Source organism: Eulemur rufifrons, chromosome 20 (genome assembly GCF_041146395.1).
Source record: "Eulemur rufifrons isolate Redbay chromosome 20, OSU_ERuf_1, whole genome shotgun sequence".
Taxonomy (NCBI): domain Eukaryota; kingdom Metazoa; phylum Chordata; class Mammalia; order Primates; family Lemuridae; genus Eulemur; species Eulemur rufifrons.
In genome coordinates, this window is record NC_091002.1 from 7,183,601 (window position 1) to 7,196,210 (window position 12,610).

Here is a 12,610-nt window from a genome sequence, read left to right on the forward strand (position 1 = left end):
TAATTTACAAACTTTATCATAGGTATGTACATATACGAAGAAACAGTATATATGCAGCTCAGTACCATTTGTGGTTTCCGGCATCCACTGGGGGTCTTAGAACATATCCCCCATGGATAAGGGGGGATTACTGTGTATGTTTTATAAATGTGATATATTGCTAAACCTGTAATTTTTTTTATAATTAGGCAAAAATAATAAATATTGCTTTTAAACATCTGCCAGGCTAGGTAAGCTCTGCCCGTGTGTAAGAGGCAGGACTCGCACGTGCACACCTCGGACCATCAGGTGACCTTCAATGGGGCAGAAGCAAGTAAAAAAAATTAGCTTATTAAGTATGAAATGTCCAATTTCCTTAAGTACTAAGTTTGACAGTTGATATCTGACATTTCACCATGACATTTTTATTTTATTTTTATTGTGAAGGTACATCCTCAGTCTTTCAAATGCACATTTTGGCTTCTGATTATCTTTCAGATTTTTTTTAAAGCGATTTTTGTGAAACCATGGATAAGTCAAAAATTTGTGTTATCTTCAAATATGAGTTCTGTCACGTAACCAATGCGCAGACAGCTTGAAATATCAACGAAGTGTTTGGGAAGGATGTGGCTAATGAACGCACAGTACGTGGATGGTTTGAGAAGTTCTGTGCTGGTGATTTTAATCTTGAAAATAAGCCATGTGGGTGACCTGAGACCAAGGTGGATAATGATAAACTGAAAGCTGTACTGGAGTGAATCCATCTCAACATACCCGTGAATTAGCAACAAGGTTTGATGTTACTATTCCAACCATATTGGACCATTTGAAACAAATGGACAAGGTAAAGAAGCAGGATAGATGGGTATCGTGTGAATTAAATGAGTGTCAGAAGAGAAATCGTCTTGAAGCTCGCCTTTCTTTGCTGTCATGACATAAAGGCAAACCATTTCTACAGTATATTGTTATGTGTGATGAAAATGGATTATTTTTGACAACTGAAAGTGATTGGCACAATGGCTGAATAAAGATGAAGTGCTGAATGAAACACAGTCCAAAACCAAATATTTGTCCAAAAAAACTAATGGTGTCTATTTGGTGGTCAGGTGCTGGTATTATCTGCTACAGCTTCAGGAAACCTGGTCAATCGATTGTAGCAGATGTCTGCTGCAAACAATCGGTCGAAATGATGAAGATGCTTGTGATTAAGCAGCTGAGACTGGCCAATAGAGACAGGCCAATCTTCTCGCAAGACAATGCTCGACCACGTGTTGCACAAACAACGCTGCTCAAACTACAGAGGCTGGACTTGGAAACTCTCTGTCATCCACCATATTCGTCAGTCCTTGCACCGACTACCCCTTCTTGCAGGCTTTGGACCACTTCTTCCAAGGAAAAATATTCCATTCTCAACAAGTGGTGGAAAACACTTATTGTGATTTCTTCGCCACTCGATCTCCAGGCTTCTTAACTGCTGGCATAAACAAGTTACCATTAAGATGGCAAAACTGTGTTGATAGTTCAGGCGCATACTTTGATTAATTGTACTGCTTCTTGCTTGAGATATAATAAACTACACTTTTGATTTCAAATCGGGCATTTCATATTTAATGACCTCATAGTTGACAAGAAACGGTATAAACATTTTCAGGCTATATTTAACTCAAGAGGAAGGAGTCAGGACAGACAGCAAAACATAAAGGAGGCCCATATTTATGGCAGATCCTGCTTACACAGCTCTACAAACAAGTCACACGCCCACTGCCCAGAGGCTCTTCAAGTCTACAACACAGAGGCACCACAGCTGGCAGAAGAGAATCCTTGCCCGCTGAACATACATCTCCAAAGGCCTTAGACCAGCACCTGAGGGGCACAAAGAAATTACCTAGGACAGAAACAGGGTGTCTCACTCAATAGGACACTTCACCAACCGTAGGAGCTCCGGAGAGCACCTCACATAGGCCTAGCAGGTGACCTCGAGAGTGTGGACACAGAATCCTACCAGCTCCACAACCTTCTGGCCAGGACTTTGGAAGGTGCTTAACCCCTGTCCCCCAGGGGCCACTTCTGTAAAAGAAAGAGAACACAGCACTGACCTTGGTCAGCTGTTAAGAGGATTACAAGTTAACAGGAGAAGATGGCTTAGGACAGAGCCAGGCACAGGGTAATTGCCTAAGCATGTAAATGTCAAGCACTGAGTCTGGCTTTACTAACAGCTCAGTCCCATCACTTCCGACCTGAAGAAAGTGAGATAACTGCTCCTTGCCTCAGTTTCCTCAGGTATAAAATGGGAAAATAACAGTACTTCCCCTTCATAAGGCTGACTGTGAAGATTAAATGCGGATTTTGTGGCACAGTGTCCGACCCACTGTAAGGAATCAATAACTGTATTAATTACTGCTATGCTATAAAGTGATGTACTGGGACTGGCACCTGGCAGTCTTGACACAAAGCTGCCCTCTTACTGCTATCTAAGTGCCCAAAGTGCTCTGACTGACCAATGGAGAGAAGACAATCGGGACAGCACATTTACTGCCAAGGGAGCAGCACACATGAAAAGTTCCAGGCCTACTGGACCAGCCCCCTGTACCACTACACACACACCAAGCTTTGACTCAAATGGACGATCTGCTGCCCCTCACACAGCTCTGAGCTCCACGCTCCTCAGTACGCTGGGACAATGTGCCTTCATGTGTGTTTCCCCTCAGCCCATGAACAGCTTACTCGCCTTTATTTTCTCACTTTCTATTACACTTTCTCCTGTCTGTGATATCTTAAGGCACTCAGGTTCTACTTTTGATGTGAGTTTCTACCATGACCCAAGCACTGGGCATTCAAAGAGCAGCAGCAATGTCCCTCTCGGGCCTTCAGCACAAAGCAGGGAGGTGGACATGCCAGATCCTAGAGGTTTAGCAACCTGTTCTATCTTGGCTATGAAGCCTGGGAAAGTAACAGAAGTGGTGACCTGGCTGGCCTGTTATAGACTTTGGGAGGTAAGGCAGGCCTTTTTGGACAAAGCAAGAGTATGCAAGAGGTGAAGCAAGGACAACAGCCAGGTTGTGAAGGAGTCTGAGAATAACTAGCCAAGAAGTTTAAGTTTAATAGCTAGTATTGCTCACGCCTGTAATCCTAGCACTCTGGGAGGCTGAGGTGAGAGGATCCCTTGAGCTCAGGAGTTTGAGACCAGCCTGAGCAAGAGCAAGATCTGGTCTCTATAAAAAGTACAAAATTAGCCAGGCATGGTGGCGCGTGCCTGTAGTCCCAGCTACTAGGGAAGCTGAGGCAGGAGGACTGCTTGAGCCCAGGAGTTTGAGGTTGCAGCAAGCTATCATGACACCACTGCATCTATCCAGAGTGACAGAGCGAGACTCTGTCAAACACACAAACAAACAAAAGAATAGCTAGTATTTAGAGAACACTTAATATGTGCTAAATGTGCATTCATTCATTCTTATAAACCACCGTGAAAAGGTACAATGTATATTATCTCTACTTCAGAAATGAGAAAACTTTCTGAAATTAAAGTATGCAAAATAAAGAAAGTGCAGTTTTATATAAAAAAGAAGAAAGAAAAGAGAGAAAACAATCCAAGTGCCCATCAATACATGAGTAGATTAATAAAATGTGGTATATGTATACCACGGAGTTCTACTTAGCCACAAAGAACAATGGTGATCTAGTAACTCTTGTGTTATTTTGGATAGAGCTGGAGCCCAGTCTACTAAGTGAAGTATCACAAGAATGGACAAACAAGCACCATATGTACTCACCACCAAATTGGCATTAACTGACTTAACTGACCAACACTTATGTGCACATATAGGAGTAACATTCATCGGGTGTAGGGCAGGTGGGAGCAGGGGAGGAGGAGATGGGTACATTCTATTACACTTTCTCCTGTCTGTGATATCTTAAGGCACTCAGGTTCTACTTTTGATGTGCGTTTCTACCATGAGCCAAGCACTGGGCATTCAAAGAGCAGCAGCAATGTCCCTCTCAGGCCTTCAGCACAAAGCAGGGAGGTGGACACGCCAGATCCTAGAGGTTTACAAACCTGTTCTATCTCGGCTATGAAGCCTGGGAAAGTAGCAGAAGTGGTGACCTGGCAGGCCTGTTATAGAGTGGGTGCAGTGCACACCATCTGGGGGATGGACACGCTTGAAGCTCTGACTCGGATGGGGCAAAGGCAATATATGTAACCTAAACGTTTGTACCTCTAATATGCTGAAATAAAACAAATAAAAAATTGAAAAAAAAAAAAAAAGAAAGAAACAAGAAAACTGAAGCATAAGTGGTGAAGGCACACGTGTCTATTCTACAGACCACATTATCCTATTCCACTATGCCTACCCTTCACCCAGCCCTGGGGTAGGTGATGAAGGACTCTTACTGAAGTCAGTTTTAAGTGTGTCTTGCCTATTACACATGCTGTCATCTCCTTGCAGTAAGGATGATATGTGATTTGATGCAAAGATGTGGACTCCACACTGTGTGACATCAGCTCTTGAAGGCAGGGGCCAGGTCTCATTTACCTTTATCTCCCAGCAGCTAGAACAGAGCTTAAATAGAAGCACGCAGTGTAGCACAAAGGCTTTGCAGACATTAAAGACCTGAATGCATGCCCCAGCCCTTACCAATTGTGTGACCTTAGGAAATTTATCTCTCCTTTCTGCATCTTAATTTTTCACTAACCTACTAATGTATCTTTACCAGTAACAATAAATACTTTAAAAAAAATAATAAACACGTCTCCTAAGTTGCATACAGATGGCAGTTGCTGAACTGACTTTGAAATGAAGGTAAATAATACTATAGGACTAGACCATAAACACAGGAAAGAAAGAAGCAATGAGACCTTCCACACAGAATGTACCATTTCAGTTACGTCCCAAGGGACAAGGTCATGTGCCTCAGGGAGATACACTCATTCTTCAAACATCTCAGAAGCATCCTATGTAAGCCCTCATCCATGGTCCTTAGGTCGGCAGTACTCACAGTCTAAGTGAGGAAGGGTTAGAGCAAGTACAGGACGCCACAGCAACTCAGAAGTGATTAACTCTGACTGAGGCAGCTGGAGGAGTCACCAAAAACCACGTGTGCAGGGTCTCAAGAAGGGACAAGAGTTCTCCAAGAAAAAGTCATTCCAGGCCGTAGAAAAGTTGAGGTAGGAAGTTTAAAAAGTCAGTACTATGTAACTATCACGGTCTCCATTTTACAGACGAGGAAACTGAGGCACAAGGAAGTATGCAGCTGGCCCAAATCCGCTGCCAGCCAGCGTGGGGTCCTGATCCCAGCAGTCCGCGCTACCCGGAGCAAGTTCAAAGCACAGAGGCGGCGGCCAGGGCGGAGAGGGAGGCCCACGGCGGGCAGGGGACGCGGCCCGCTTACCTTCCTGATGGCCCGCGCGCGAGACACGCCAGGAAGCCCCACGTCGTGGCGCGTCTTCCTGCCCAGGATCTGAAACTTCTGCCTGTTGACTTTCACTTCGAACGGGTTAGGGCAGGCCTTCGCCGGGCCTCGCCGCGCCCCCGACGGCGCCCCCGAGGCCTTCCTTCGCGCCCCGGCCGCCTTCGCCTTCCCCATGGCGCACACGCCGTCGCACCCCTAGGCGCCGGCGCCTCCCAGACTTCCCAGACGCAGTGCAGATAAGCCTGTATAGCGACCCCAGCCGCGGAAGACTGCCGACTGCGGAGCGCGTCTCCTCGGCAACACGTGCCGAACCGCGGGGCCGTCCCCAGCCACGTCTCGCGGTAGCTGCGCAAGCTCCCGGAGATCGCGAGTAGACAGGTCTGGGAATTGCGGTATTGCCAGGCTTCCGCTCAGGAGTAGGCTGAGCGACTACAACTCCCAGCAGGCTATGCCCCCGCCGCCCGCCGCGTCCTCCGGCGCGGAGCCTTCTGGGAACTGTAGTGCCCCACGAGGCGCCACAGCCACCTCGGGCGTGGCGGCGAGGGGAGAGCCCCGGCGCCCTCTTCTGGAAAGCCGTTAGCGCGGAGCCGGCCGGTGTACTAGTAGCTGGTGGCGGCAGTGGCAGCGGCGGCGGGGGCGGCCTCGGGACAGCCTCCAAGGGCCCGATCTCGGTTCCGACGAGCGGATGGCGCCCGGAGAGCGATGCTGTGAGGCGGTGGTGGCTGCGGCGGCGCTTCTTCTTCCGCCGCCCCCGCCTCGTCGAGTCCCGCGGCAGCAGTGGCAGTGGTGCCGGTGCATGGAGCTGGAGAACGTCTTGGCCAACACACGGCTGCTGAAAGCGCGCCTAGATGAGCGCGCGGCAGGCGCCGCCGACCCCTGGAACAGCGACCCCCCTGAAGAACCCGGATCCGCTGGGAGTCCCGACACCCACAGAGAATTCCGACCCCACCGGAAGCCCTGACTTTCTCAGGGGAACCTAGATCCCCTCAGAGGTTTCTCAGCGAGTGGTCAGCTTGGGCCATCCCATCCACCCCATCCCGCGCCTCCCGGCCCGGGTGAAGGTAGCCTGGCCTCTGCTCCTCTTAGTGTGGCCCAGTTTCTGAGTGCTGCCTGCTCGGTGCGGCCTCGGTCACAATGTTGATTCTGCACGGGGCAGGCAGTGTCCCGTTGGTGTTGGCTAACCAACATGCCCGGGGAGGGAGGGAGGCCCGAAAAAAGACTCGTCCCTTTATGGTGTTTAAAAGGCTAACAGGAGTAGGCTGGAAACCACCCCTGGCAAGAACCTTCCAGTAGTGACTTTAGACTCTCTTATTTTAACATAGCTGCTTGGTTTTGAGGTTTGATCGGAGGCTTATGGTGTGTAAGGTGCGCTTTAGCACGGCGCGGTGACAGACGGACCAGTTGGTAAGAACTCACCCTTTTATCAATAAGAAAGCATCTTCTGCGGGGAGACCCCGGGAGTCCTCTGTCTCGGACCGCGTGTCTCCCTTTCCTGCTTCTCTAGAAGTTGCCATGCCAGCCTCGGTAGTTCTTCACGTCCCTTGACTCATACCAAGGTGGTTATTCCTCCATTTCGTTGCCTGATGCAGCCCCTGTTTGATCTTTGTGCTCCGGGAAAGGATCAGTACCGGCCGAAGGTACCACACCGGCCAGCACTGCATATTTAAAATACAATCTGGCGCACACCTGTGGTCCCAGCTACTACGGAGGCTTAAGTGGGAGGATCCCTTGAGCCCAACAGTTGGAGGTTACATTTAGCTATGTTCGAGCCACTGTACTGTAGCATGGGGACAGAGCCAGAAAAAAATAGTTGAAAACAGAGAGTTCACCCTTTCAATATTTTTGTGCACTAATTCACATTTTGAGTAGAAGAACTGAGGATAGGTGGGAAGAGTTTGGTTTTCCCTTAAGACAGGGCATCCCAGAGCGGTATGAACTCTCTTCACTTCTTTCAGTGGAGCATGTGACTGTGCCTCTTGTTCCTCACTCTAAACTCCAAATTGGTCATGGAAGTGAGTTATCCTCAGTGGATGTCAGGTTAAGGCTAAACTAGTTTTCACTCTACCTTCTTATGTGGGTACAATGTACAAAAAGGGACTATTATACCAGGCAGACTTCCTCACAGCGGGCAGAGATTAGTGCTTGCAGCACATATACTAAAATTGGAACCATACAGAGAAGATCAGCATAATAAAGAAAATGCTGCAGACATTAGATAATGTGGTAAATATAAGTGCTCTATACATGCTAAATAATGTAAAACCAGTATTTTCTGCCACGAATGCTAGGACCATAGTGATAGTTTCAAAAATGAGAGTTTTAACTTTTGTTCCTTTAAGTATCTCGTGTTAACTCCATGGTGGTGTGATTCTTATTAGGTCTACCTACAATGAGCTGGAGTGTTTACTCCTGTGTTTGAAGAGTCATTATGTACAATTTCATTAATGTTCAGAGAAGTTGGATATGAAATTATCAGAAATATATGGATATATGCTGACTCTTGGTTATATTTTGGGGCTGTTTTCCCAAATTGATAACTGTGTATGTTTATTTACTTTAGAGCATCTCCCAGGAAGTATCTTCTCAGACACATGTCTGTTCATGGGCAGCTCCTTGTTTAGTTTCTCTGGTTCATGTATTAGAAAATTCACTATTTATTTATTTATCTATTTATTTTTCAGAGACAGGGTCTCACTCTGTGTCCTAGGCTGGAGTGCAGTGGCACGATAATGGCTCATTGCAGCCTGGAACTCCTGGGCTCCTACCTGAGCTGCCTGACTAGCTAGAACTACAGGCACATGCCACCACACCTGGCTAATCTTTCTTTTCTTTTTTGCTTTCTTTTCTTTCCTTTTTTTTTCTTTGCTTCTTTTTTTTTTTTTTTAAGAGATGGAGTCTTGTTATGTTGCCCAAGCTGGTCTCAAACTCTTGGCCTCAAGTGATCCTCCTGCCTTGGCCTCCCAAAGTGTGGGAATTACAGGCATGATCCACAACGCCCAGCCTCATTCACTTTTTATTTTCCTTCATTTTTTTATTTTTCTCCAGAGTACTTATTATCTAATATGTTATTTTCCTTATTTTTTGTTTTGTTTAAGTTTTGTCCACTGGACTTCCCCTCTAAAATGTAAGCTTTATGAAGAGAAGAAGTTTTGTCTGCTTTATTCATTGTTGTATTTTTAGTGCCCAGAACACTGCCTGGCACATAGTAGATGCTCAGTAAATATTTATTGAATGAATGAATGTGTGAATAGCAGTTAAGATCATGGGCTTTGGAGCCAGCCACTGGCTTTATATCTCAACACCCTCACTTTATACTCTCTCTAAGACTTTGTGCAAATTGACTTTAGAAACTTTTGAAACTATTGTGTACCAGGCACTAAGACTGGCTCTAGGGATATAGGGGTGAGTAAAAACAGACTTATCCTCTCCCTTCATGGAGCTAACACTCACGGAGGAAAGTATTTAGCTAAGGTAATGTGGCGGATCATGCAGGAGGGCTTCATGGTCCAATCCTGTAAGTGGGTACATCACTTTTGTATGTTGCTTGGTCACAGGGACACTTTTAACTGCTATGGGGGCAGAGCAGCATAGTCACTAGCTGGGCAGCTACTTCCAGCACCAACTCTACATTATGGGAATGTATCTTGAGTCATGATAGGACACCTGGCTGTCTGTGCCATGTCTGCCCCTCTAGCCACCAAATATCCATGCACAAACTCTTCCCTTGCACACATCTTAATTATTCTACAAAGACTAGAATAACTGGTCACACTCTGTTTCCTCCATCAGGGCCAGATGAGGCTCCCCAGGACCCAGCAGCCTATATAAAGAACCAAATGGTCTTCCCTCCTCATACCTAGTATACAGTGGCAGGATACAGAGCAGAGGCAGGATAACTATTGTAGAAATTCCCTTTTAGAAAAAGGAAGATTAGGGTACTCTCAGTAGACATTGGTCCATCAATAAAGGGCCACTGTGGGGACGGGAAACATTTCTTGGTTAGCACCCAGATCTGCCCTTATTTGTTGGTCACTGTGGCCCTAGGCCCCAGCCCCTGGTACGTTTCCTCTGTGAGCCAGCTAAGAAGGACAGATGGGTGGAACCTTCTCAGGCAATGCAGAGCTTTGCAGATCCACTGCTACTGATTTACGTTTGTGGGCCTGAGGGTTGTTTGAAGGCTCACGCAGTTCAAGGCCTTCTTAGTCCTGGATCTAAGTTTCTTTACCACCATAATTCTCTCATAAATGCAGTGGGCTTTTGATCTTTTTGAATGAAGTTTGTAGGAGGCCATTGATTTAGACTGAGCTCCTGCACTAGACCGAATAGACCAACCAAAAGGGAATCACTCATGCTGAAGTTCCACATCACCAAGCTGAAACTAAGTTGTTTGACCTTCTGAGAAAACAGAGAGAGATCCCCAAACAGGCCAATTTTAGCCAACATGATAAGGAAGTCCCCTCCACTTTATCCTTTACAGGGAAATTAACTTTAAAAGGACCAATCCAGTTTTTGTTCTTTGTTTCTGCCTGTTCAGCCCTTTTCTGCCTGTAAAATCAATCTCCTGTGCTCAGCTTATTGGAACACTCATTCTGTGTGATAGAATGAGGTCTTGCCCAATTTTAGAATCACAAATAAAAGCCAATTAGATCTTTAGACTAAATTTGTTGTAATTTTGTCTTTTGATGATCTAGCCCCCAGTCAGTTCCATGTGCCAGTAGTTGCACCCACTTGTCTTTCCTAGACACATTCTCAAGTGTGAATTTTCTTTTTTTCCTTTTAATTCTTAACTCTCCAAATTAATGGGGGCTATCTTGAGGCAGCAGTTTTTGTGGGAAAGCCACACCCTTATTCTACTCTGCACAAAGCTGAGTTTTAATGAGCTTTTGTCTTTCAAAGCCTTTTTCAGTCTGATTTTCTACTGCTTGGGGTCCAGTACCAGATGGCCTTTCATATCCTGTAAAGGCCCAAATTTTTGTTCTGTTTGTATTTCTTTTTTTTTTTTTTTGAGACAGAGTCTCGCTCTGTTGCCCGGGCTAGAGTGCCGTGGCATCAGCCTGGCTCACAGCAACCTCAAACTCCTGGGCTCAAGCGATCCTTCTGCCTCAGCCTCCCAAGTAGCTGGGACTACAGGCATGTGCCACCATGCCTGGCTAATTTTTTCTATATATATTTTTTAGTTGTCCAGCTAATTTCTTTCTATTTTTAGTAGAGATGGGGGTCTCGCTCTTGCTCAGGCTGGTCTTGAACTCCTGACCTCGAGTGATCCTCCTGCCTCGGCCTCCCAGAGTGCTAGGATTACAGGCGTGAGCCACTGCACCCAGCCCTGTTTGTATTTCTTTTCATTGCTGCTTGCAAAACAAGCAATTCTTGCTTGAGCTCCCCTGTGTGTATGTGTCTCTCATACCTTCTGAGGTGTGGCCAGTAATAGCACACACTAATAATATGCTGCTGTTGTTGAATAACATGAAGCTCCAACATCTAAGCCTGTTGCTAGACCATTCTGCTTAACCAAGGCTTTTTGTTTCGAGATACCGGTATCTATATCAATTAAACTAATATTTGCTGCTGTAACAGATAAACCCTAAAATCTCTGTTATTTATGAATAAATGAGAATAGAGTTTATTTTTCATTTCCATACAGGCCATGGTGAGGGTGGTCAGGGAGTGAGCGGGTGGCTTATGCTCCATACAGTCATTCAGGGCTCCAGGGTGACAGAAGTTCATGACTTCCAAGGTCCTCCTATGTATCCCTATCCATCTACCAGACAGAACAGTGAGAGAGCATGGGGAACCATGTGGGAGATTCTTCTAGGCCAGGCCAAGAAATGGCATAATCACTTCCGCCCGCATTCTGCTGTCCAGATCTCAGTCCCAGGGTCCCTCTTACTGCAGGTCCCTTGTTGGGCAGCCACTTCCCAGCAGCAGCTTTGTCATGAGTTTTATGTCACCATTAAGCATGAATTTACTGTAGTACTTTTGTAGCAATTCTTTATCAGATTAAAAATTTTTCATTTAAAATATGATGAATGATTGTTGAATTTTGTCAGTGCTTTTATCTATCAAGATAATTATGATGTTCATTTTCTATTAGTGTAGTTAATTAAACAAATTTATTTTCAAACGTTAAATTAACCTTTCATTCCTGAAACACATCCAACTTGGGCATAATGTGTTACCCTTTAGATTGCTACATTCTATTTCCTGATATTTTGAGGGGAGACCATTCTGCTTTTGAGGTCCACAGGTCTCCAGGTTTGTCTCTCCAGTGCCACATGAGTGCCAAAATTTGTGCTAGTGTCTCTGTCCTAGCAGTATCCCCCAACAGTCCACTCTAGACTCTCAGCCCCCCAGTCCCAGGTGGAGGCAGCTGGAGCATCTGTGTCAGACCCCTCCCAGTCGGTAGCTCCTGCGTTGTATGGAGTGTGCAAATGCTTCTAAGGGAAACACCGCTGCCATTTGTCAGGGCACCTCTAGGGGCCTTGCTGCTTTGGAAATTTAGTACATCTAGTCTGTGTTACTGCCACGGCTTGCTGATGCCTTTGAAAAGATGACTTTTGTGATTTGTTAGGTTCTTCTAGTTGTAGTAGGTAATAGCCTTGGCCTGCCAAAACCTTCTCCATCCTCCCCTGAAGCAAGAGCCCAGAACCATTTATGTGGTAATTACTGTGTTATTTTTTCTTTATAGACCATGGACCCAGTCATGTTCCAATTAAGAATACAAAGCTGTACTCAGGAGGCTGAGGCAGGAGGATCACTTGAGCCCAGGAGTTCAAGGCCTGCCTGGGCAACGTAGCCAGACTCCATCTCTTAAGGAAAACAAAGAATGGAAAGGAATAACAAATCGTTGTTTTACTTTTCTCAATTTCAGGAGACTTAATTTCCTTTTCTTTCAGTTTCCCTTTTAACATTTTTAATAAATGGAATCCTATGTATAGGATCATACTTCAGTTTCTGTGACTTAAAAAATGCAACTAATTTTGGGATTTTTTACTTTCATACAATTAAAATTCCTAGGAATGAGTTTCTGCCAGTAAGTCATATATAAATCATCTTACTTACTTATGAATGAAATTGACATGTTAGGAGTAACATGCAAGCTGGCTCCTAGTCCCAGCTACTCAGAGTTGGGGTGGGAGGATTGCTTGAGGCCAGAGTTCGAGAGTGTAGTGCACTATGATTGCACCTATGAATAGCCACTGCACTCCAGCCTGGGCAACATAGT

At 45.7% G+C, this 12,610-nt stretch overlaps 1 protein-coding gene across 2 annotated transcripts in view; it reads right to left on the reverse strand.

The window, feature by feature from the left end:
- Positions 1–5,696, reverse strand: part of NOP14 (NOP14 nucleolar protein) — a 30,977-nt gene extending 25,281 nt beyond the window's left edge. The window contains exon 1 of one of the 2 annotated variants that reach the window (XM_069495703.1): positions 5,368–5,696. In XM_069495703.1, the coding sequence (XP_069351804.1) occupies positions 5,368–5,562 (195 nt within the window). In that variant the 5' untranslated portion in view covers positions 5,563–5,696. Of the gene's footprint in view, positions 1–1,864; positions 2,011–5,367 lie in introns of those variants that run through there. The other variant, XM_069495704.1, reaches the window with a different exon arrangement.
- Positions 5,697–12,610: the final 6,914 nt, after the last annotated feature.